The sequence below is a fragment of the Mastacembelus armatus genome, chromosome 13 (genome assembly GCF_900324485.2).
Source record: "Mastacembelus armatus chromosome 13, fMasArm1.2, whole genome shotgun sequence".
Lineage (NCBI taxonomy): Eukaryota > Metazoa > Chordata > Actinopteri > Synbranchiformes > Mastacembelidae > Mastacembelus > Mastacembelus armatus.
The window spans coordinates 21,702,206-21,729,311 of NC_046645.1; the positions used below are offsets into that span (position 1 = coordinate 21,702,206).

At 38.5% G+C, this 27,106-nt stretch overlaps 2 protein-coding genes across 3 annotated transcripts in view; both read left to right on the top strand.

Annotated features, from left to right (window-relative positions):
- The first annotated feature begins 9,417 nt into the window (after positions 1-9,417).
- Positions 9,418-13,391, top strand: nars2 (asparaginyl-tRNA synthetase 2, mitochondrial). The gene is made up of 14 exons (XM_026333751.1): positions 9,418-9,671; positions 10,077-10,186; positions 10,312-10,432; positions 10,525-10,665; positions 10,741-10,821; positions 10,997-11,091; positions 11,210-11,342; positions 11,615-11,713; positions 11,813-11,850; positions 11,940-12,006; positions 12,127-12,264; positions 12,399-12,496; positions 13,092-13,118; positions 13,212-13,391. The coding sequence occupies exons 1-14, from the start codon at positions 9,480-9,482 to the stop codon at positions 13,354-13,356; spliced, it is 1,485 nt and encodes a 494-aa protein (XP_026189536.1). The 5' UTR covers positions 9,418-9,479; the 3' UTR covers positions 13,357-13,391.
- A 659-nt stretch (positions 13,392-14,050) lies between these two features.
- Positions 14,051-27,106, top strand: part of gab2 (GRB2-associated binding protein 2) — a 29,237-nt gene continuing 16,181 nt past the window's right edge. For both annotated transcript variants that reach the window (XM_026333722.1, XM_026333730.1), the window contains exon 1: positions 14,051-14,417. In XM_026333722.1, the coding sequence (XP_026189507.1) occupies positions 14,346-14,417 (72 nt within the window). In that variant the 5' untranslated portion in view covers positions 14,051-14,345. The remainder of the gene's footprint in view (positions 14,418-27,106) is intronic.

Consider the following 27,106-nt stretch of genomic DNA (forward strand, 5'->3'; position numbering starts at 1 on the left):
CTGTATGTAGTTTGAAAATAAGCACCAAAATGAAACACCTGCTGTCTCTTGTGACAGTCAGCTGCATTTATTTTTTTGAATATTATCAATGTTGTTGGAGAGAAAAGTGCAATCCTGCCATATATTTTGTAGTTGCAAAGAATTCTTAGCATCACAGACTGACGACATAAATTTTTCTACTTGCTTGTATGATGGTCCACATCTGCTCTGCTCTGTAGCCTGATAACACCATATGCCTGAATGGGTAGGACAGCCTCAGATTCTTTAATCATTCAGGCCCCCATTTCCAGTCTACCAGATATTCAAATTGTGGACCAATCATAAAAGCTAATGGTGCAAGGATTGGTAAACCAACCACCATAGAGAAGTAAACCTGAATTTTCCTGAAGCTTTAGGTCTCATTTGGATGCCTGCTCTGATTACAAAATACAGCAGCAACAGAAACACTCAGTAAAGTGCAGGCTTTGGAAATCAACCTCATGTGATGGTCATATTTCTATGGGTCATACAAAGGCCAGTATTGCCTCTCATACTGACCTGCAAAGAGAAAATGGAAAATGTGCATTACTGGCACCTTAAGCAGTACAATGGTGTTTGCCTGTCATATAAGAGGCATTATTTTCCAAAAATGAGACTTAAGAGCCCCATGAGAGAGTGTGCCCTCCCCAGTAGTAGAGCAACATAATATGACAGTTTTGACCTCTATGCTGGTGTGAGAATGACTCATTACATGGATTTCAGTGTTGAAATAATTTTTACTTATACACAGTTGCCATGATAATCAATAATCTGTGAAACTGACATCACAGTGTAGTTTTTTCTGACTGTAAGATTTACTGCACTTGCAGACTAAGAGTAAGAGGTCGCTAGTAGTTTTGTTTTTCAACTCTTTTGAGAGGTGTTACAAAAATACACATCGAGACGAAATTGATTCACGTCTTTAGAAAGACTTTTCACATGAAAAACATCAAGGATCAATGTAACTCGATTGTTTCTTGTTTCATCCATCCATTATCTATACCCACTTATTCCTAACCAGGGTCCCAGGGATCTGCTGGAGCCTATCCCAGCTCTCTTTGGGTGAAAGGCAGGGGTCCACCCTGGACAGGTCACCAGTCCATCACAGGGCCACATAGAGACAAACAACCTCACACACTCACACTCACTCCTATGGGCAATTTAGAGTCACCAATCAACCTGACATACATGTTTTTGGACTGTGGGAGGAAACCAGAGTACCTGGAGAAAACCCACACAAGCACAGGGAGAACATGCAAACTCCACACAGAAAGGGCCCTGATGGGTTTCAAACAGGGAACCTTCTTGCTGTGAGGCAACAGTGCTAATCACTCAGTCACCATGCTGCCTGTTTCTTGTTTCAATTTCTCATAATTTTCTCCTTGGTTACCTCAGTTTGGGAAACTTAGAAACCGCAATTCACTTTCTATTCTTATTCTGATCTCCATGGATTATGTCACAACTGATGCTGTAAGAAATTAATCTTCTTATCTATTTCAGAAAGGCATACTGTGAGTGTGTTCATGTGTGTGTTTGCTGTGTACTGGACTGCAGCATTGTCGTGGTGGTCTTGATGGACTCACTGGAGGCAGAAGCCTCAGCTGCTGTTGCCGTTTCTCATCACATTTCCCCTGACAGGTGTGAACAAAGGACAAGGAGAAATGTCACTGCGGCATTTTTAAGTCACTTGGACACTGTTTGCATTCAGGAATGAAACTGCCGTTGCACATTATTCAAATCATATTGACAGCATATCTAATGCTTTTATTAGGCTAATTATGCCTAAGGTCAAATCTGTCCATAGCAAAGGATCAGTACTCATTTAAACTAAGTGTCTAGAAGTGTTTTGGTTGACTTAAAGGTTACCCAATGCTTAATGTCTTAGGACAGCTTATCATGTAACACTTTATGTCCATGAAAAAATAGGTGTTATTGATTCCTGTCTTTGACATGAGCACCAGTCACAATCAGTCAGGGGCCATCTGCAGTGATTAGCATGGCAGCAGTGATGAATACCATGGAAAGATATGAAAAGATATGTTTTCAAACACACTAAGAAGAACCATAAAGTTGGTTCATCTGCAGTTGTGATACTCTGTTGTCAGGGTTTGAACAAAGTATATTTATATTTAATATGCCTGAGCTGCTGCGAAATATTTAGCAGCAGCAGTTCTTATTAAAAATATATAAAGCAGTGGAGAAGGCAGAATATTTCTTACATTAATCAGCTTTCTTGATCTAAGAATTTAAACCCACCTTGTCATTCAGGTGAAGTTTATAGTCAATGGAGGAACATAGATGTTTTGTCCAGCGATGGACTGGTGACATCCTAGTTTTATTTTACATCAGACCCTGCATTACACAGACAATAAAATAGTAGTGTATCATGACATCATATCTCTAGCTTTATAGACTTTGGAAGATATTTTATAATCCTGTGTTGTTCAGCTGAGGTGACTTAGGCTGTTAGGTATATATGCTGTAATTGATCTGATAATCAGGCACAAACCTCATTGTGCGTGACCTTGAAACCTTCTGAGTTTTTCAGGCTTAAGTAATGTGTAAATATTAAAGGTAGTAATTTGACAGATGTTGTGTGTGATACTGTTTCACACATTGATCCAGACATTAGCCGTATATGATTCACTGGAAATAATACATCTCTTATAAAGACTACCAATGACTAGCAGAGAATTAGCTTCATTTGTCTTCCTTTGACTCTGCTTCTGTTGTGTGTTTTTAGTTTGAAATACAAAGCCTCTGTCAGTCTGACAGAATTATTTTGGTTGAAGAACCTCTGGGCCCATTATGAATACTGTTCTGTAGATCAGCCTTGGGGAATTTATTTCCACATTGTATATTTGGATCGTGACATGCCTAGCCTCTCATTTCATTTACCCATACAAATAAGGCTGCCAGTCCAAACACTTTAAAGTTAGAGAGAATTTTGAGCACCTTTCACTGAGACCTCATTTCTGTCATATTCTTTCTCAACTAAATTTTTTTAAATGTACAGCTGATGAAATTGGTGATCCCCCACCCCCCACCCAACACCCATCTTTTACAGGAAGCCACTCATTTACTGACACACACCACCTCACTGCAGGCAAAGCATGAAAACACAATGACTATTGCTGTCAGGGAAAGTGTTTTCAACCTCAGGTTTTTATAGTCACTTGCTATTTGAAAGATCTTTTTTAGAAAAGCTTAAATGCTGCCATTGTGTGGGATACTGAACATAATTTAGATATGAAACAGGAAGACAAGACAAACACACACATACAAAAGCCCTTTTATTGGATGACTCAGATTTCTATGATCCCTCCTGGCTTATGTGGAGTTTTTTACTGTTGTTCTACATGTGCAAATTTGTTGTTTATTGGCAAGAAACTGCAGACCAGGATATGTGTGTGCAATGAAACAGAATTAGATTATAATTCTCATGCACACTCCTCATCTTTCAATGCCATCCTCACTGTGGCTACAATATGACACATGCAAACATGCAAACACTATATTTATTGTTACTCAATACTCTTGAGTTTTGGCTCCAGTTAGGTTTTAGAAAAGGAAATAAGTAATAGCTCTCTTTTCAAAGGTATATCCCAACAGCCCTAATTGGGATTGGGGATGCTGCCAGAGATCACCAGATCTGCATTAAAAAATTCAAAGGAAAATGTCAACTTTAAAGAGTCAATATAATGTTCGCTTAGATTGATCAGAAAACAATGCTTGCTGAATGACTAATACACCAGCTCTTTAATTGTAACATAGGAGACATACAGTTACTATGCCAACTCCCAGGTTACACAGCATGTGTTTTATCAAATAAAAGAGATATTTAGGATATTTCAATCTCTCGACTGCTCTACAACAAATGTGCTTGAATGGGAATAGACTATATGAATAAATCTGATGCATCAATGGGACGGTATTTATGGGGTAAGTTATAAAGAGTTATAAAATAATATTTTCTGAGTATATTTTAGTGTCATCCTTTGTCATCCTTTTTTTACAGTATTGTACACCTCTTCTGTTCTAGATATGAAATATGGCCCCTTATTTTAAGGGATAGTTCAAGCAAGTCTTAATTGTTCTTTAATTAACAACATATGGACACAGGCCTTTACACAGAAAAATACAACATTTTTGGTTGATTACACCCATATTCACTTTGATGCAGTGTAACTCAAAAGATCACATGGAAAACCAAGGCATCACAATTCACTGTTTAGCTAATCGGAAGGTAGTTGGTGCGGCTGGCTAAACTAAAGTAATTACTCATAGATTTATGGTCAGATGTCTGCTGAGACAGCAGAAGCTAACATCTACTGGAGGGGATTATTGCCATTGTAATGATGCAAAAGCAGAGAAGACTGCTTTCTAATGTGAGCTAATTAAATATATAATTTCAGATCTCTCCAGAGCAGGACACAAGGACACAACAAGGACATTCAAATGTGTTTCACTGTGAGCAGAAGTGTTATAACACAGCAGAACATTATATAACTTTTCAAACTGACCTTGGCAAAGACACTGAACTGCCCCAAGGGTGTTACTTCTTGCCTACAGCCCATGTCATACTGGACTTGCTGAAGTTACCCCATTCAAATTACACTGTGTGTCAAGAATAACAAGTTCTTTTTGTTCTTTTGCAAAATTGTTGTGCTATCAGGGATTAAACTAGTTATCATTCACTTACCATCTGATCATTCCTGCTTCAGCACTAAATTAAATAAATCACTTGGAGAAAGACACATTAATGACAGGGCTGTGGAGGAATGTTCCCACACAATTAGAAAAGAACAACTTTCACTGCTCATTTGTTAGTGAATTGCTGATCTTTCTGTTCACATTCTCAACACAGGACATTGTGTCTACTCTGTAAACACAGAGCTTGTCCACAAAAAGGCACTCAATAGAGCACAGAATTTGTCTTCCCATTTAACTGTTATGTTTAGGCAATTGTATAGTAAAAGTGACAGCAAAAGAAAGGTTGTAGGGTTAGCAACATATGTTCTTAGAAGAATAAATGTGTAAATAAATGCTTTTTTCAATTTGGACAGTAGTTCTGCAAATACAGTTCACTACCACAGACAAAGAGACAGACAGGCAGCCAGATAAGCAAATGCACAAGCAGATAATTGCATGGATGTAGACAAATAAATTATCTTTCTGGAAACAGTAAGAACTATGTACAGTATACAGAGCACATAAGCTAAATTCTGCAACTTCACAGCACTTTGCAGCAAAGTTAGGCAGATAAAATGTCCGAAAGAGTTTTAAAATCTTCAAATGGAGCTGCAGATGATAAACATCCCACAGCATACCTTTTCCTTTTTAAAAAACCCTTCGAAAATATTCAAAATTCTGATCCATCATTTTTTTAAAGGGATTTTACTTTTACTCTAAACCCAGACTGGTAGAATGTGAGGATTCTTAGTTGTTCTCTATACAGTAAGTATTGAGCATGGATATAATATTTCATAGTAACATGTAGTCGCACAAATGCACACACATAAATAAATGCCGGCGTTTTCATACTGTACTTCTCACGAGCTGAGAAAATAAATCCCAGGTTTTTCTGGGATGACCTAGATAAAACTAGGATTCCTGCATCACTTTTGAGAGTTACCATTTAGGATCATTTGTACAAATCTATCTGTAAAGGAGCAAAATGGACTTACATCTCCATTGGAGATTAAATTAAACAACCAGGGGAAATGAATCAGAGCCCATACTGTATCCTACTAAAGCTGGCATTGACAAGTGATGCTGCCATAAGCGTGGCTGAGAATGAACTGTTTCATTTCACTGTGGCCTGTGTGCAGATGAGGAAAAAAACTTTATTATGTGGTACAATATGTTGGTGTTAGCTCTTTGCTTTTTTTTCATCATCTATTCTCACTCATCTCAGGAGAGTCTTGCGTGTGATTGCCTTCAGTGAGAGAAAAGAAATGGTTCAAATGGTAAACTGTAACATTGTTAGTGCACCTAATGGCATGACTCCAGTATATCAGGGGAATTTACTGTCTTTGTAAAACTGAAGAATAAAAGATATCCCAAATCTATCAGTGTTCTATGTTTGGATCTGAAGTTATGATCACTAAACTCGTAACATAAGTTAACCTCATACATAGTAATTACCAACTACTATAGGATTGTTGACTCCCAAAATACACATACTGCACATAAATGTTGAGTACTGATTTGATGGTTCCACCGTGAATCAGTGCAACAATATCTCATATAAAACATTGTTGTAAGTCACACAATAAGACACAGTTTTATGGCACACAGCAGTATAAGAAAAATAATGCAATCACATATTTAAATATATTATTGTTTTTCACCAACTTTCAGCCACAAAGTGAATTATATGTAAGTGCAGAGGAAAGATCCTCCCTAGAATTAGCAATTGCATTTTCATAAGTACAAATGCACTTATAGAAATAAAAACAAAACAACAAAACATTGTAGACCTCTTTGTGGTACATATTGTGCATTTTATGTTACAATATATTAGTAAAGATTGGTGCTTAAAATCAGGATTGAAAAACTTTTTGGGGAAAAAGCACCATACACCTCAGTTAGTACATGCTGAATGAAAATGTGTTGAATAAAAGAAAAAGATAAATATGACAACTCTGGCTGTGCCCCGAAGGGGACAACCTCAAGGTGACAATACCAGGATTTTTATTTTTTTAATATGTTAAATTTAGCCTGTCTAGGATAAACAAAGTCAAACCCAATATCAAACAATCCTCAGTTACTTTTTTGATCTCTCCACATGACAGGTGACAAGTTTCACTAAACAAATTAGGGCAGTAATATTTGAATTACTGATTAATCTGTCAATTAATGTGGCCTTTAAAAATGACTTTAAATAGTGAAAATCTCCCAGAATCTGATGTTAAAACTATTTTGTTTCTATGGTGTCATCACGATTGCAATAAATCTATTTAGTTTACAATAATGTTGCCTACTATATATAAATCACAGTATTCTGGTAATAACTAGAGGGCTGTAGGTGAAACAGTGCAGCAGCCCAAATCTTTTGCAGTAGGGTTGTTAGTTCCTTTTGATTTGTGTTTGCCCACCTGTCACTCAAACCCATTCCCTGAAATCACATCACTATAATGGTCTAATCAGCACTTAACAAGGCATGTTACATAAAATCAATGCAGCCCTACATTTGAGAATGCAGAATATTTGGGGAGCTGATGAAGGCTCATGGAAGGGGTAGGAGACGCTGTCCATATGTTGCTGCAGTTGTTGGACAGTCAGGTCTGCTGAAAGCAGGGATGCACTTGCCCTCTGAGTTCCGTGATCCTCATGAGATCCAAGCTTTTACAGCAAAAGCCTTTGTTTTGCTGACTAATCGTGTATTGATTTTAACAAGTTGTTAAGCCCAAATAAGGCTGTCAGGCCATTGCCAAACAACTCCTCTACCTGTAGAGGCTCCAAGAACACAGAGCTGTATCTCCCATTAGGAATAACATTTAACTTCTCTTCTTGATTTATTAGGCTACATGGAGAGTTTTAGCAGAATAACGCTTTACTTTGGGGTGTTTTTCCTAGTTGTACAAAAATTTTATACAGACAACTGAGCATACTGTTTTTACTTGCCTTCCTGGTTTGTGTGGGAGGATATGTGTCTGAAGAAATATAAATACATGTGACAGACCATCAAGCATCTCTCCCACATGCAAGTTGTCACAGAATGTGTCAACCCTGCAAATTACAAATCAAGTTATAGCTAAACACGGGGGTACCTTAACCTTGCTGGTCCTAGTGATGCGTAGAAAACAGTTTCTGGATACAACAGAAATCCACTGTTGCGCTGGACTATCTTATGCCAGTGAAAGCCAGCAGGTCCTATTCATTATTCTTGATAGAACTGCAGAGAGAACATAACAATGCCAGCTTGTTTCCATTTCAGTAGACCTTGGAGCTGCAGATGAATAATATATTGGAGGCAACGCAGGGGTAAATGAATAAATCTACAGTAGGTGGGAATTTGGAGGTTAGTGGAAAGTCGCATGGAGCTACAGCACTACCTTCTGGTACAGTAAGATATTGCACATGACGTTACTCTATGGAAATAGGGAAAATAGATTTCAGCAGCATATTACTCTAGTGATGCATAGAATTTATTTTGATTCATTCTTAAAAGTGATATTTTTGGTCTATTTATTACTTTTTGGTTGTCAAATATGGTTTGTTTCCTAGCAGCAAAATAAAAATAATAATTTGCTCATTGTTGTCTTTAGCATGTTTAAATGTCACCATTTTTTAACTTTACACAGAAATTTATAATATAGACATACATGACCTTAGCAAAATTCCCATTCAATTTTGCAATCTCTCTAAATGAATCAGAAAATAAAATTGTTCCTCCCATTAAGATGAGACCAGGTGCATTGCTGCTCCATCCATGCTGGACATAATTAATATCAATGACCCTGTTGACTTTTCAAATACATCATGTTAGCCTTAATGATGATGTGTCATAAGCAGCTGGAGGTGGAGACTCTGAGCTCTGTATTTGCTGCCAGACCCAGACCAGGGGCTCCAGAGCTGACAGGCAAGACCAGGTGAATAATTATATATGGAAACTTATTACATTGCTGGCATGATTTGATTTACTCCACCAGCAATTATTGGGAATAGACCTAGTACCACTGTGGATATTGAATTGACAGGGTTTATGTACAAACAGACCCCATACTGACGGCAGATACATCATGCAAGATTGTAGAGTATTTCTATGTAGATATTATAGGTGCTCTGCTTGTTTCATTATACTATTGACTGATTCTACATATGAAAAAATCTGGTCAGTGGACCTGAAGAGACAGTTTAGCGTCCCTTAAGACATATTTCAGATTTTTACCTCAAGAAGCACAAACCCATACATAGCCACTGCTGAAAAATGAGACATTAGAATATATAATGTTACAGAGAACAGTGTTCATAATATTTAAATTTTTGTATTTTTGCCTCCATGTTTCAATTAAAAGATAAAATCACATGTGATCAATATACTTGTATATACTGTATCCAAATCCTGATTTCAGTGATTTAACGTTTTTTAAAAGGGATTGCATCAATTACTTACTTCTCTTTCCTTGACAGTGTTCGTTAACATGTATCCAGGTTAACGTTATATTTCATTGTTAAAAAACTATGTATGAATTTAAATAAAAGTTCTAAAATAAACACAATAAAAAACTGTAACGTTGTAACATTGTAACCTTTTTTAATCCTAGAACAGGAACAGGACTGCAAAAAAAACAAAAAAAACAAAAAAAAAAACAACCTGAAATCTGATTGGTCTTTCTCAATCCATGTGATTGTATTGGACGAATGGTGAACGACCTAAACAGGAAGCGTTAGTGTGCTCGTTCAGTGGCAAAACGTGAAAGTCAAGTAGAAGTAAAACGTGATACCAACGTCAAATGTCGTTTTGTGCGTGTAGGTTGTCGTTTTTAGCGTCTGTCACGATGTTTCAGGCTGCAGCTAAAACGCTTTCTGCCTCCTGTCAGGCTGTCTCCTTCAGTATTCGGCATTATTGTAGGAAGACGCCTACTAAACTAAGAATATCAGAAGCACTTTCCGGTGCTAAACTGGGAGAAAATGTCAAAGTACAGGTATCGTTAATCATGCTGCTTTTTTTAGCCACATCCTGACTAATAATTAGGAATCAGGGTTAGCTCTGTTTACCACACCGTAATGGTCTATCATTTATTAGTTGCATTTAAAGTATTTATTTGTCAGTATATTTTATTAAGTACAGTGCTGTACTTTAGTTTTCCAAGTTTGCTCTCAGGTGTGCATGTAATTTTTAATGTCTATGCCTCAGGGCTTGTATTTACTTTTCCCTCCTACCCTCGTTTGGCCAAACCTCTGCATACAACTGTAGAGCTGATATTTTACTAATAAAGAATGAGGATTTATTATTAATGAGTTAATTACCAACATCTTAGTTTATGGACATTACACACAAGCAAAAAGAAGATATTTCTGTACAGTAGTTGGATTTGTCTCTGTTGAAGGGATGGATTCGCTCTGTCAGACGTCAGAAGTCAAATCTCTTTCTCCATGTGAATGATGGGAGCTCTTTGCAGTCATTGCAGATTGTGGCAGGTTCGCAGCTGAGTGACCCGTAAGTGTTTCAGGTTTTGTGTGTATGTGTGTTGTTTGTTTTTTTTTTTTTTTTTTAATTTTTGTTTGTAATATGTGTGAGCACATACTCAGACTTCTGTGCATTTGTTTTATAATCAAATGAAGGTTGCTCACATTTGGCAGTGCTGTAGAAGTCACAGGTGTTCTTAAGGAAAGTCCACACCAAAAACAGCCATTTGAACTGGAAGCAGACCAACTCCATGTAGCTGGAGAATGTAACCCTATGGTAAGGTAGATTCTGTGTGTATATTCTTTATCTCCCTTATAATTTGATATATTGACGTTTTATGGAAAATGTAATTTAATATTTCCTTTCAGGATTTTCCCTTTAAAATCAAAGAGAGACACAGCCTTGAGTATATTCGCCAATTTCCTCATCTCAGGTGTAGAACAAATGCCTTTAGCTCCCTATTGAGAATACGAAGTGAGGCCACTACAGCAATTAACTCATATTTCAAGGTGAGAACACCAATATAGGCATTTTAAATAAATGCAGAACAAGACTTCTTGTATTTATATAATTTTGTTTTCCAGGAAAACGGTTTTGTGCAGATTCATACTCCAGTCATCACGTCAAATGACTGTGAAGGAGCAGGGGAGCTTTTTCAGGTTGAGGTGAGCATCTACAGATGTGTTTTTAAAGTTGAGGTGCTATGCTATAATCATAATAGTATTTTGGCTCTGTGTGAGTCAGATATGTTGATGGTCAATATGTGGTGTCGCCTCTAGTGAGTGATGATGTGAACAGAAATACTGATGACATTGTTCAAAACGTCTGCTTGTACTGCAGCTCTTAGGCTCAGAGAACGAAGAAGGTGAAAACTTTTTCTCTGTGCCAGCCTTCCTGACTGTGTCTGGGCAGCTTCATTTGGAAGTGATGTCAGGGTGAGATAAACTACATGAATTTGTCTTTTAGTGATCCTGTGTAAAATGCACATATCCTACCTGCATGTTGTGTCTCAAGCCTATTTCTAATTATGCTTTGTCATTCACGCTGTTGTAGGGCTTTTACTAGAGTCTACACATTTGGACCAACTTTTCGTGCAGAAAACTCCCAAAGCAGACGCCACTTGGCTGAGTTTTACATGGTGGAGGCTGAGGTCTCCTTCACACAGTCCTTAGAGGATCTCACCAAGGTACACCATGTCTTTGTCCTGAAATTCAACTTGATTTATGATATTGATCAAAATAGCATATTGGTTATTTGTATCGTTGGAGCCTATTCACTGCTTTTCAGTCAACAAAATTTTGTATAAAATTCCTACCCTTCTGAATACTGTCATTTTAATTCATTTTAGGATGCTATGAGAGTTTCAAAAATGACTCTTAGCTTATGTAACCTTCAAAGTTGCCATTCTGTGCTGCTGCCCAGGAATGTTTTAATTATTAAACTGGGCTTGCTCCTCAGGTCATGGAGGACTTGTTCAAATCTGCCACAGAACATGTCTTGGCTCACTGTGCAGAGGATGTGGATTTGTTTCACAAGCATGTGACTCCTGGACACAGGGTGAGCACTTATTGGGTACATAACCTGGTTCCTTATAACAACCAGCCACATGTGTATTTGTATGGTACTGAAGTACACATTTTTTGATACATTTCAAAGGACACTCTAGATGTTATGATGAAGAGGAGATTCCTTGTGTAAGTATTTCTTGTTCTAAACATTACGTATTAAAAAAACAAAGAATAAAGTCAAATGTTGGAGACTTGAATGAGTGGTATATTCCCAGGATCACCTACAGTGAGGCTATAGACATTCTAAGCCGCAGCTCTCAGAAATTTGCCTTCCCAACAAACGTAAGTGGTGATGGTTTTATTTTGTCCTTGATAAAGGAGACTTGATACCTACTTCTACTGCATTTTGCTACAGCACTTTCAACAGAGGTTGGTGTTGACCTTAGCTCTTCTTTTCCATAGTGGGGTTGTGACCTTCAGACAGAACATGAGAAGTACCTGGTGAAACATTGCGGCAACATCCCAGTTTTTGTTACTGATTATCCTTATGATCTTAAGCCTTTTTATGCAAGAGACAACCAGGACAATCCTGCACATACAGTAAGACATGTATACCCTGTTAAAATGCTGAGTGAATCAGTGATTGAATGACTCACTTCCTTCCTTGCAATATCATTTGGGTTATTGCAGCAATTTGCATATTCAAGCTGAATCCAGCCATCATTTGTATGCAGGCAGCTGCAGTGGACCTTCTTGTGCCAGGAGTTGGAGAGCTCTGTGGGGGATCACTGAGAGAGGAGAGGCTGGATTTGCTGAGGGCTCGGTTGGAAGAGTAAGAACACTCCAGTGGCATTTAAAAGTCCATGATAACATATTTAGAATAGAGTTGTGACTATCTGCATAGTCGCTTTGGATTTGTTGAATTTTTCATTCATTCAGAACGAGTCTAATCCTGGTAGTGTCACTGCAGTGTTTCAGGGGCTGGTTAAAGCAGCATTTTTATACATTCCACAAAACATCAATTATCATTTCTGTACTCAGAGGGTGAGTGTGCATAAAGTTATCAGGTTTTAAGCCCTCCGGCTCACCATGTATATTCATTAGTACTGTAACTACAGGATACATCTGACACTTGATTGTTTTACTGACAGTTTTACACAGCTGTGACATTTGTCACATCTGCATTGGGCAGCACTATATTTTATTATTTAAAAAGGCAACAGCAGCTGTGCATGCCGGTTAATTTTTCTATATTTTCAGTCCAATCTCAACACACACAGCATCTGTTCTGAGTTTGTAACTGTTAGATGCAAAAGAAAATCTGCAATGGTTGTAAGTTTTGTTCTTTGCACATTTATTGATCATATTTGAAAATGATGTTAGAGAGTATTTATTATAGGTCTACAGTAATTCTGATATATTTTCAGGGCTGGACTAGACGACACTTACAGCTGGTAAACATATTTTCATTAATATTTTAAAGCAATTTTAAAGAAAAGTCCTTACACATCAAATGGCTTGTTTTGACATTTTTGTTTATATTGCAGGTATCTGGATTTGAGGCGTTTCGGCTCTGTCCCTCATGGTGGCTTTGGACTGGGATTTGAGCGATATTTACAGTGCATTCTTGGTGTTGACAACATAAAAGATGTGATTCCTTTCCCTAGATTTTCCAATTCTTGTCTTCTATAGAGCACAGTTAAGGCCAAGTAAATATTTTAAAGTCAGTGAAGTGTGCATGTGTTTTTTGTTTTTTCTCTTTCAAACAAATACCAAAATTTGTTGGTTTGGTTTATTGGTGTATAAAAGTCAGTAGCTCTTTTTTAATGGATCTTGACTTATAGTATAAAATCAGTTGGGGGGGTAAATTAAAAATACTCTCTTAAAATGGAGTTTAATTTAATTAATCTGATTTCCCTATTAGAGAAGCTGTCGTGTAGTCCACGAGATGGTGCTTTTTCCCATAGGCTAATATTCAAATGAGAAAACGCAATTCTTCCTCAGTCAATAACAGCAGCTGCTGAGTATTCCTTTAACACTGTTTTTTAAAAAGCACAGAAAATAGTTTATTCAAAATTCCATGTCAGCTAAGATTCATACATAACTGTATTTGTCCAGGCATACAATACATGAAGATCACATCTTTTGAAATCAGATGCAGTTCGATGTATGGAATTAAAACAATCAGTTTAACATCTGTTTTATGACAACGTAGACAAATCTTACTAATCGATCAGTTATTGTATGATTTCAACTTTTTGAGACCTGGAAGCGGCTTTGGGGCAGGTAGCTCTACCATTCTGCTCATCCGCGCGTGGCCTATCCCTCATTTTGCTCGGTGGGCGTGGTATGAGTTGGGAAAACAAACTGCAGACACCAATGATACTTCCTCACCCTGCATCAGTTGAGTTTCCCCGTGGCTCTCCGTCAGCTGGCCGTGTGTAATTTTCTTACACTCGAGTTGCGCCTCTTTTTCCACCAACTGGTTTTTGCTTATTGCGCACAGTACCATCAGGAGCGACTGGCAACTACTCTGATTTTTTATCAAATGGGGGGAACAGACTGCACCAGCGAGAGCCAGACGCCAACAGCACTTTGAGCAGGCAAGCCTCCGGGAGTCGTCATGTACTAGTGACAGGCGGCAGTTGTAGAGCAAGAAGAAACAGCAGACACTGACAAACATGAGCGGCGGAGAAATAATCTTCCAAGGCTGGCTGCGAAAGTCACCACCGGAGAAAAAGCTGAGGAGATATGTAAGTGAATTTACTCCTTTTCGCGTTGTTTTCTGTTTGCCATGTGCAGGAGTTATTTCTCTGGTTTCTTCCTGTGTCTTGCTGGCCTTTGTATTTTGTTCATCTGCATCTCAAATAAGTGGCGTCAAGCTCAGACATTTAAAGTCCAGTTGAGGTGCATCCCACTACCGTCTGCACCTCTGCTTTGTTTTAATGTCCTATAAAGGTACAAAATATTATGGATTACTGGGGAAATGCAGTATCAACCCATTATGATCTAAAACTGTACGTTTAATAAGACAATGTAGTTGCCAGGTGTTATATGGGGGCCTCCCACTGTGGGGTCCTATGACAACATGGAGTTAAGCCTGTGTAAAACTCACACTCCCAAACTGTCATTTGGCTTTATCCCATCATGATAAGGTCGTGTCTAAACAAGCATTAATGTGACCAGTCTTCATTTTAGCAAACCAACTGATGTCACATCAATACTGATAACTGCACAGCACATGAGTATCTTGATAAGACTTTATAAGCCAAAGCTGCTAGTCTCTAGGTGGGTGCTGGGCAGGGGAATGACTGCAAATCAGATAATAGGATTTATGGAAGCAGATAGAACCATGAGACAATCTCCTATAAATACAGCTGTCCACTGTTTATGTATGGTGTTGCATTACCAGGCTTCTCCATGTTCCTACTAGCTGACTATACCATGATGTCATCTCTCTGTTTCATCTGGAAATCCATCCTTGAATGTCTTCAAATGCACCACCCTCTGTCCTGCATTTTCCCCATTGTCTTCCACTTGAAGCTGGCTAATGTTTATATAGAGCCCACCATGGTCTGTATGGAACGGCAGCTGCAATGGTACAGAGGAAAAGCCTTGCTTAGTTCACAGCAGTACTGTATAAACAAGGAAAAACACAAGGCACACTGCAGCTAACATAATGGCCTCCTCGGGCAAGAGAGCAGGGAACAGCCTCTGAAACTTTCTCACCTTGCTTCTTGCCCTGAGCAGTAACCCATAAACAACTCAAATCACACAGTTTCAGCCAGAAAACAGTGTCATGAGATGGGCTGTCCAGAACAAGCAGACTTGTGAATGTGATAATCTGTCCATCTGAAATTCCTTCCACTTAAAATTGGACTGTGGACAATCAGGGGCATTTACTCACCAGTATTGCTGTCATCTGACATAGTTGACGTCCTTGTGTGGAAAGATATTTTCAGATACTCTTTTCACATATTCGCAGACATTCCAGCCTGACGGTGTGTTGTGTTTCTCAAGAAACATTTTGGCAAATCAGATTGGTCCAAATAATGAAATGGGCAGAGTTGTAAGGAATGCATTGTTTTAGGGCTGTAAATGTTGCAACAGTTTATAGTGGCTAAATGTTTTCTAATTGTTTCTGCATTTGAAGAGATGATTTGAAAAAAATGAAAAAGTGTTTTAATCCTTAACAGCTCATCCCCTGTCAATATTCCACCCCTTTCAACCATGAAGTTCTTCCTAAGCCAGATGATGCCTGTGTTTGTTAATCAGTAGTTAGTTGTTGAAATGATTGGTCATTGTATTCAAAACTGTGCCCACTGACTTTCCACAGTCAGTGTCTGTAAGTGTGATACACAGCAATGCATGTTAAAGGCTATGTAGTACTCAGGGTGAGGAGAGAGTAAAAACTGGTACTACCACCACAGGTCGTCCATGCAAATCATATGCAAAGTCAGAAAGAAAAACACTCATGGCAGTTGAAGCCTGGATGCAACCGGTGCTGAAGACAGGAGACAACATGTTTATGTTCTGTAACAAGCATGACTCGTCCTGGCTAAATGTTTTCTAATTGTTTACAAATGTGATTAACTCTCAGCAGTGACTCACTATTTATACAACAGCTCCTTGCTACACAAACACATGATGAACATAAACTTGGTGTCCCCCTTTAAACATGTGACAGCGGTGCTGCAGACGTAGTCATTTTTCACTTGCTCTGCATCTCCCCGAGGAAATCAGTTGAGCTCAGATGTGTCAGAGCTGATAAATAAATCACTTGGTTGGAGTTTATCTTTTCTTTGGGGCTGATCGTGGCTCCAGTGGTGGGCACTGTTTTAAGGGTAGGTGGGAGTGGTCTGGCTGCTTTTGTTGAACAATGTCCAGAGTAAGCAGAAGGAACATGAAAACAACTGACTAATCCAGCAGTTGCCCAGTGCCTCTTACATAGTTTTGTTGAGGTTATTTTACTCAGTCAGTAGTCAGACAATATGCTTCATCATGTCTGTTGCATTAACCTCCAAACATCTTTAATTTGTAGCTGCTGCTTAACCCACAGCCTATCACTTATGAAATTAAGATCCTATTGAAATGGATTTGTTGACTAAAGTTTCTGGAGTTCATTCTTGAAGTTCCAATAAACAAAACGTATTTTAGTCTATTTTTTAAAAACTTTTTCCGCACTTGTTTTTTCATAGACAGGCACATCTCTTTGTGACTTCCAGTGTTGACATATGCATAATAATAAGTCATCTAAATGAGTCATACTGTACTTTGCATGCACAATCGTACTCTGAATGCACAGTGTGAATCATACGTGACGTGTCATACTGTAAACAATTTAATTCCTGTTCTTAGGTTGGGATCAAGTTGCTGTTGGCAAAACCCTCCCATCTGTCTGTTGTTGTATCTGACATCACAAACGTGTCTGTTCACATACAGTAAAGCATTGCCACATTCCAGACAGATCGGCAAGGTGATAGCTGCTGCTTCTGCTTTCTCCCACAACCAGTTTTAAAGGGCTTTATCATCTTGCCCTTGTGGATGGTACGCAATGGGAAAGAGGAAGAGCGATGGGGAAGTCGGTGAGTTTTTAAGGCAGGCAAAGCAGAGCAGCAGCAGCTTGTGTCCCACCGTCAGCTGCCGGGTCTGCTGTTGTTTTGCAGAGGGGCTTTGGGAAGTCCTTGCCCTCAGAGGTCAACTGAGAACGCCTCCCAGTTCCTGCTTTGACAGACACCCAGTGCTCACACAGACATTGTCCTTGTTCCACTTTCTGTGGGCCTTCATATGGACCTTTCCCCAGAAGCTACGAAACTGGGGTGGCTTTATGTGACTGCAGTATCAAAGTCAAATTAGTTTATTATTGTTAGATACACTATGTTCATTTAAAGTGGTCCTTGTAATTGACATAAAGCTGCAACCTACGATCACTTGATCTGTTGATAAATATTTCTTAATTTGACCTGCTTGCTCTAGTGGTTTGTAGATGTTTTTTTGTTTGTTTGTTTGTTTTTTTGTCCAACCCTAAATATATCAATCCATTCACATCCATTGTAAAAATCCCATCATGGTCTTGCTTGACCTCTTGTCATAATATCCTGTCCTTTGCCATGAACTCTGTTTTAGCCTGTGTGTTTTCTGTGCAAAACTTAATTATTACACAAATGGCAGATGCCAGACTTCCTTTGCATGGTACCTTCAGGATGTGTTGTGACAGAGGCCCCATGACAGGGAAAGAAATTAAATTGGTCTGTGAGTGTATATAAATGTATTTCCATTTATCAAGGCTCTACCAGCTGAGCCTAAAATAGTGCCATTCTGAAGGAAATTAGATCCCATTGATTTTTCTCTTGTGATTTGGACAGCAGTGAGACTGTTTTTACTTATTTGCTGAAGAACATTATCAAGGGCTTGATGATTTCATTTAATGATGTCTAAAATAAGAAATGTGTCAGACTATGGATAAACAACTGACTTAGCTCAACAACTTCTAGAATGAATTCATTTTTATTCTTAGACCCCTCTAATCCAGAGATCATAACTAATTACAGTTCAGTGAAAACATTGCACTTGTGAGGACATAAAAATAGCATATTTGACACCGCCACGCTGTAGTTTGATTATATTCTGACTTTAACGGTAGAATAGAATGGCCACTGTTTACCACAGATACAGTTTGTGGTTTATTTTATGTCTGACTTAGTGTGACTGTGTGGTTCTGTTTTGTCAGTATGAATTGTAGTATTTTGTCATGTTTTTTTTTTTTCTACATAAAGAGAAATCTAGACCACACTGCCCTGTTGAATAGATGCAATGTTAGAGTCTTGTACATGAATTATGGTACTAATTGAGGTTTACATGTCATATGACTGAGATTGGCTTTGTGAAGCAAATGGGATTTGCAGTCATGACCTGAGTCCATTAAGTTGCCTTTCGGCTTTGCACTATGCAGCACACAAAGGCAACACTTTAAATTTTATTATTTAAAGAGAAAGAGTTGTTTTTGTTAAAACATCTGAAATGGCAACCTACAACCCTGCATGTTGTTTTTAATATACAGATATCTGAAGTCCTTAATTATAAGACCATGAAGGGAGCCATTTATTTATCCACCATTTATTTGGATTTTTTTTTAACTTTTATTTTGAATGTACGTATAATTGTAGCTCACCTAGAACTAGAAATACAATTCAATTTAATCCTTACTTCTAACTACTGAATGCAACACTGTTAATTATTACAACACTAGACTGTTGTGCAAATTCCATCCAAAACTTATAATAACCCTGAACATGAGTGCAAATATTTTAGATGAAATTTTTTAAACAGGAGGGGTTAATCGCTCAGCGTTTGAGACAACTAAAGATTTTGTGAGTTGAGGAAGCATTGTAGTACTAACAGCTGTAAATATGCCAAAATTAGGCTGGCATGTGTCTTTTTGTTTCACATGAAACACTTCTTCCTGCTGCACTGGTTTGTAGGAGTAGGAAAGCGTAAGCAAAGTGTCTTTTGGCTGAGGTTGTGGTACAGTTGGTTATAGTAGGCGAACTGAAACAGCTACAAGAATACACAGTTCTACAATGGAAAAACATTGGTGTAAAATATTTACAGTATATTTATTTTATTTTTATGAAATTGTAAAACCAACATACAAGCTGATGGAAGTGAAGTGCATCTCAACAATATTTTTTTGGATTTGTACAACTGTGCTCTAGTTGTAGGAACTGAAATTACTTACAACTGAATGTTGAAGATAAGAATAAACTCTGTGTTGTGTAGCTAGTGTACAAGTACACACTTCACTAGGACACAGTGAAAGAAAATAGGACAGTGTCTTCTAAGATCAGCAGAGTGTAATGCAGATCACTGACCTGTGGCTATTTATAAGCAACAAATAGCTTCCTTTTAATAATATTTTACAGGGATCAGTTCATTCATTCTTTTATCATTCATTTATACATTAAAAGTCAGTTATTACTGTAAACATGGTGACTAAATTATATTTTATAAATGCTCCTCATATTCCATCCCACAGTTCTGTTGTCTTTTGCTCAAGACTTGTTCGGACAGAAGACTCCAGATTTCATATTTTGATAATGAATATATTACTAATGTGAGCATGTAACTATTACTAGTAAAAAAGTACTGTATATGGTCTCTGAACCCATTGACTCCCTTGGTTCTCCTGACATTTATCCTGCCTTATTAGCACCCTATTGTAAAGCTTATGCAACAAATCTAGCTTGTTTTCAGCTAAGAGCAAACATTTTCTTTGACTTCAGGGAAGGTGATTCTTGCCTTTATTTCTCTGCACTTTGATTATTGTACTTTATTATACAGTAGAATCAGCCATACTTCACTCTTTTGCTCGCTGTTGTAGTTTTGGAGGGGTAAATTAATTAAAGGATTAACTTTAAGGTGTTTGTGTTTAAGTTACTGAGTTTGTTTTTAAGCTACTCAGTTGGCACCATCCTACCTCTCAGAGCTTTTAAATACACATGCACTATGTGTGGTACTTAGATCCTCAGACCAGATGCTTTTGGGCACTGTGCCTTTGCAGTCATGGCACAGTTTACCACTTCACATTAGGACTGCTCCAACCCTGATGACTTTTAACTCTAGTTGAAATAGCTTGCGTTTACTCTATTGTGCTTTTGTGACTGAGTCCTTGATATATAGCATTTTTATTAATCTAACATATTTTTTACCTGTTGTTTTTAAATGTGCTTATAAATAAAATACTTGACTTGCTAATGTTAATGCATGCATGATCCTAAATGCAGCATCGTGGCTAACTGTAATGATGGGTGGAGTACTCTCATAGGCACTGTGACATTTGAGCTGCAGTTGTGATTTGGTAAATTCTGGCACTTTCAGACTTTCCCCTTGCTTCCCTACTTTTTTAATATTTGTGTTTCATCCACTGTTGTGCACCTTAAACCACCATGGAAGGATCCGGAGAGACTAGGAGGTGCTCACGATACACTTTCCATATACAGAGGTGTATGATGCGCAGCAGATGGCAGCGGCAGAGGAAGTGACACAAAGAGTTCTGATTAAAGATAATGCTCCCCGTTAGTCAAACTGTCAGGGCAGGCTCATGCTAAATAAGCACAGACTTTTGCCAATACGGATACATGGTGAAAGATTACTCATTTATCTAATGATGCAAGTGTTTAACTGCAAATTGAGCCTGATTATATCTACTGAGAGCTTTTGAGAGGCAGTTTTTCATATGGTGTGGTGCAGATTTTGCAGATCATTACTTCCATGAAGTGAATGAATGAGGAATGTAGGTACCAAGTGCAGCATCCCTCTTCATCACCACACCTGTAGGCTAGAGCTTAGCATCTCAGTCATCTAATGACATTGTATGTGGGATAATATTTGCTATGATGAATCACTTCAGGTTGTACTCTATATTTACTAAATGTCAATGCTCACATCTTGCCTTAAAATAGACTGTAAATTTCTTCTACATGAAGGAAACAACAGGAGTTAAATGTTTCAACCCTTGAGAGAATCCTGTCAGTATCTTTGGCTAACCTTTTTTATTAACACACAAGACTTTATTGGCCTTTTTCGGTCTGCATGCGTTGTATATTGCAGCTGCTGGCCTTTCAAGATCAGTGTTTTGACTATTTGGAAACCTGAGCAGTTTGATTTAAACTGCAACAGTGCTCTAATGCACTTAAACACCTGTAGTTTAACTATACTACCAGCAACTCTGTTCAACATCTTTTCATGTTTACTTCTCCGGGTACACGGATGGGACAGGGTTGTGTCCAAGCCAGGAGCATCTGGAGGTCTTCACCACTGAAGACACATAATGGGCTAGAGCTGCTGAAAATGTGAAATGGCCACACATTGTTGGCGCACTATTGGACTGTTCTGTTTGTGATCTTAATTTAGTTGAAATGCCCCAGAAATCTGTATTATAAACTTTGTCTGGGACAGCTGTCTGCTTAACATCTCACTCAAAGCTAAGCTGTGGAGTCTTGTGTAAACTGTGACATGTCTAAGGAGCTTCCTCACGCTCTCTTTTCTGGCCATTTGTGGTTTATTTAAGCACATTGTTACATAAACTGATATCACATAGGTAAATAGAGATACATGACTCCTGTCAAGACATAATTTTTGTGAACTATCCAGCTCTTTTATGAGGGGTTAAGGATCATGTTCTGTTTGTCATGATTTTTCAGGGAGAACTTTCCAATTTCAAAAGATGAAAGCTTTAAAATAATTGCAATGCAAATTTTAACAGTGCTTTTCAAGGACCAGGCAAAAGTAACTTATATTACATTGTCTCACTGTTGAAATTCCCATCTGTTCCTGGAATGTGGGCTGATGTATGACCCACTATTGATTAGGACTAGATAATCAGGGCTCTGTTGTCATTGTCTCTCCAGCTTTGTGCCTTCTCACCACAATAACCGGTATCAGTGTAGTCGTGGCTGCTTTTATTTTATATATTACAAACTGGTTTCATTGCAGTTCTTTTGTTGAGAGGACCATTATGGACAGATTAAATTCAAGCCTTATTCAGGCAGCAGAAGGGATAAACATGACGTGCTAAATATTCCTTTTTTGTTCTTCACTAATTTTGCTAAGTTAGCAAACAGCACCCAGTTAGATTGCTTGTGTGATGAATGCATTACAGGGAATTTTTATTTCTCAGAATCTGTGGGCAAGTGAAATAAAAAAGCCTAATCAGTTCCACAGCTCTTAATCTCCTCGAATCATTCATAGCACAGTTTACAAGAAGGTTTAAATAAAAATACTACATGTTAACCTGCGTACCCTTTGCTGTCTGATCAAATAATATTTTATATTAAATAGGATTTCCTGATATGAGCTGATTAAACTTTGAGCTGCCAATGAGTAGCTGGATGAAATTGGATACTATCGAAACACTGACTACTTTTCCTCCCACTCCTTATTCTCTGTATGTGCTGTCCCAGCTCTTTTACTATAATTAAGCAGTACTGGCCAAGTGCAAGTACATTTTAATGTACTCTCATCATGGTGGTGTTGGTGCATGTGAGCATGAGCAGTGATGTGCTGCCACTCAGATCAAACAGGAGACATGTTGCCTGAGGCTCTTAGTCACGAGAAGTACTGCATATCGCTGCCACAACACCTGACCTTTAGGAAAGCTGGCAATAGATGAGAAATTTTATATAAGCAAGGTTGCTACAAGGCTCTCCCCTCATCTCCATAGTGCTGGTGTTTGTGCAGCTGTGTAGTGTGTGTACTGCAGCAGCAGGTAAAGCAGAGGATACAGAGTCAAAGACAACAACCTGCAGTCCCCTCATCTCCTGATTTAGAGGAGAAGAGGTAAACAAGGCTATTCTAGTCTTGACGTTGGATAACATATGTGTTTAGTTTGGGTGTTTGCTCGTGCACATTTAAAAACATGTTGACTGATGCTTATCAGGCAGTCTGTTGACACTGCCTCCTACTACTACGATGACTACTACTACTACTACTACTACTACTAGTACACACACACACACACACACACACACACACACACACACACTATGTATTGCTTTATTGCTATAGAAGGCACACCTTAAATAATTATTTGGACCACAATCATCTATAAGTTCATTGTGTCACTGGGACAGCGGAATGAGGAGTTGAGCTCAAAGATGTGAGGCGGGGCTGCGTTTTACATTGTTGGATTAGATATATACAAAACTAGTAAATGAGTGCTGTGAATTTTCAGCTTTTGCTCTGTTTTTAGCTTATATAATGTGACAAAAATCCTTGGAGGATGATCAACACAAATCAGACAATTGAACTTTTGTATGGATTTGTTTGTTTTCCCATAGTATCATTGTTTTGCTGTCTACCAGAAATAGTAACACGTGTCTACATATTAATATGCAAAGTAACAAAAGGAACTGGCAAGACAAACTAGTTTTGATCCTATATTTAGAAACAAAAGATTGCTTCGTGCGATTTTGTTATTAGATGTTTTCCTTCCCAGTCTTCTAAAATAGATGCAGACTTGTTATTCTTTGTGCTCGACTGTAGTCTTTCTGTATCTGTAACCTGCTGCTATCAGACCAGGACAAATGAGATTGCGTTGGAACAAGGTAAGAGCAAACCTTTATAGGATGATTGAATAAGACTGAAGGGACTAAACGCTTTGGGCTCATAGATACGGATGACTGGCCCTTATTCTTAGAGAGCATAGAGTGCTGGCAGGCAATTCTTTTTTTTAACTCTAAAGTACAGAACTTACAATTCAAAAAGCAAAGGGGTTTAAATTTTAAATCTTAAGACATTTTCAGAGAGCTATCTTTAATGTTTTCCCATTGATTTTATAGCTTTTGTTTGTTTTGTAATTTTTTGCATTGATTGAACTTTTATTTCACTTTGATTTCTTTGGCGAAAAGAGCAGTAGAACATGATGAACAAATGCTCGTACATCAGAGTTACAAGATGCCCTGTGTGGTTTGCAGGATATTGTTCAGACACTAATGCAACGATTTGATGGCATATCTGTTTAGACTTTGATTCTCAGCCGGACTCACAGCTTTGTCAGTGATCCAGTGGACTGTTCAGTCCACTTGCTAACAAGGGTAGTGTGTCTAAGCTAAGCCCCTGTTGTTCCAAACAGCAATGCAGCTTAAACCAAAGCAATGAGGGGGAGGGGAGGGTTTAGAGAGTTCAGCCTAGTTTTACAGCATCAGCCCTCACTTCTCAGTGCTTAGACAGTGATCGATGGGCTTAGACATGCTCTGTAGGACAAACACTGGGTGGGTTAGCTCATTTTGTTGTGTCCTCCCCCATGATTTACTTCACTAGGGAACTTTACTCAGATTTGACTGAGTGCATGAGGGGGAGAGAGAGAGAGAGAGACCATGAGATGGAGAGAGGAAAAGCTGCACTACCAGTGGTGTTGCTGAATTTATTTAAATGTTCCTTCACTTTCCATGCCAGATTTCTATGAAGAGGTTAACAGAAAGTATGACACAGGGAAACATTCAAGCCTCTCATTCAGACAAATCTGTAATTTATTTTTTCTTGATTAGGCAGCAACTGCTTTTCCTGTGGAACTACTCATTCTAATTTTAGTATGATAAGGCCTCCTAAATGAGTCGTCTTTCCTTCTGTGGTTGAGAGCTGTTCCTGTGCTGGGTTACTATGCTGCCCAAAGCTGAAGAATGCCAGGAATAACCCAGCTGGGTCACACTGACCTCTTGAAACTGGGCAGCACTCCAGGTCTCAATTAAGTGATGCTCTTACTTTCCAGAAAAGGCAATAATATTTAAAAGTGGCTTGCAAGATTTATAGCAAAGCTCTGTGGAAGGTGTAATGGCACTGAACCAAAGAGCTTATAACCATGAAAAAAGAAAAAAACTGTATGTATCACTGTGTTTGTTCTTCTGGAGGAGTGTGATGTACTTATTTTAACGACATTCACACTTCAATTTGGAAGGAAATTTGAGGAGTTACGTTGTTGACGTTGGTGGAATCCATTTTCCCACACCCACTACTAATATAATCTGCATTACTGGACGTTCTTTAAAAGACCTACAACAGCGAGACATGACCTAATATGTGGTTTTCACACAGTTGCTTAACTCATCAGATAATGCTGATTAAAATGATTATGCTCATTTTTTTTTCCCCCTTCCTGAATCTGATGTAAAATAAGTGGTAAGATGCACCTCGCAGGCTCTATGATCAACATCATTAAGGCCATACTTCATCCAGCTTTTATCCTTATATCAGTCTGACAGACTGAAATACAATGAAAAAGTCTTATAACCACAGCAATACCTGAGCTATAAACTGAAGATAAGATCACTGTCTGCACTTCCTGGAAAAAAAGAAAAAAACGAATGAAAACATGTTGCCTTTTTCTAGCTGTGTTGACTTTTCAAAGGAAACACAAAGAGAGCAGTTAACATGTCAAAATAATCTGTCGACATTTTGCATAAGAACAATGGATTTATCTTAAAATAAAGTGTTACATTTACACTGTTTAACACCACTTTCTAACATTAAGATTTTACTTCAATATACTGTAGGTAAAATGCTGAATATCTTTTGTTGAGCTATTGGTTGGACCAAAGAAGAAATTCAGGGCTGCCATATCTGAATGAAACTATTTTTCAGGGCTCAGTGTGCTGTCTGTTATTAGTCCATGCTAATGGTTTTCAGGCAGGTCCCTGTTCTTTGAGGTTTTTCCATTCATCACTCGGGGGACAGATGGCAGCAACCGATGATCATATTGTACGTTAACTTTGGCACACTTAATCAAAGTAGCTTAGCACAATGGCAAGCTATTTTTACGAACTGGAAAAAATAGAGACAAATGGCTCAGCCTTTATCACTAATCAGAGGGAAAACCTGGATTTGTGGATTTAAAGACAATTAAAAAGCAGGGCATTTTCTGGGCTGAATTTGTTAGCATTAGCATTAGCAGTTATATACTACATGATGAAAATGACTTTAACAAAAGTGCCACACACTCTTTGATTCATTAACACCACAACTGCCAATGAATAGAATGTAAATTGCAGATTTATGTGCCTGAAAAGTTCTTTTAGTTGTCCCTTTGTCCCAGTGTGTCCCAGTATGCTGGTGACAGTGTGACAGACAGCCAGTATGCACAATACATTGAAAGTGTAGCTTATATTACAGCCATCATTAATTTTATCTCTGAGATGTATTTCAGACATAATATTATAGCCTATAAGAAAATTCAGCATGGCTATTTCCAGAAGAGTTTAGGGATACCGCTTTCAAAAGATAGAAGTGCAATGTGATCCATTTCTCTGATCTGTGTGTGTGTGTGTGTGTGTGTGTGTGTGCGCGCGCGCGCGCGTGCGTGCGTGCGTGTGCACGTGCATGCATGCATGCACTGTGCATCTGTATGGTGTCATTCTGGTGAGGGTGTGGGGGAGGGGGTTGTTGGTGCGGCAGTGAACCTTGCGGCAGTGTCTGTGTGGATGGAGAGAGAGAGAGGGCCTGCAGGATTCTGTGTGTCAGCAGCCTGCATGTGAGAGACATTGCCTGGCGGATGTGCATCACTGGCAGAGGTCCAACCCCCCCCCCCAACCCCTTTGCTCCCCCTTTCCCTTCCTGGTCTGTGGTCCTCTTTTGTCTATGTGCACACAGAGTCCCTTTAAAACCGCCACTGGGAAAACGTATGGAGCTGTTGTAATTAAGGCCACTGCTCTTCCTTTGTGCTCTTCCAGTTACAACAATGGTTTTATTAATGTGAAGGCAACATGTATGTTTTCCGAAGTTGCGTCACAACTTTATTGGCGCATGTACTGTACTGCTGCTGTCGTCCTTGTGGTTAGCACAAGGGATGTTTATTTACCCTCTCCGAGGAAACTCCAATGACATGATCATATGAAAATGCAACTTGTTTTCCATTGGACCAAAGTGGTGTCATTCACCAATTCTTGAAGTG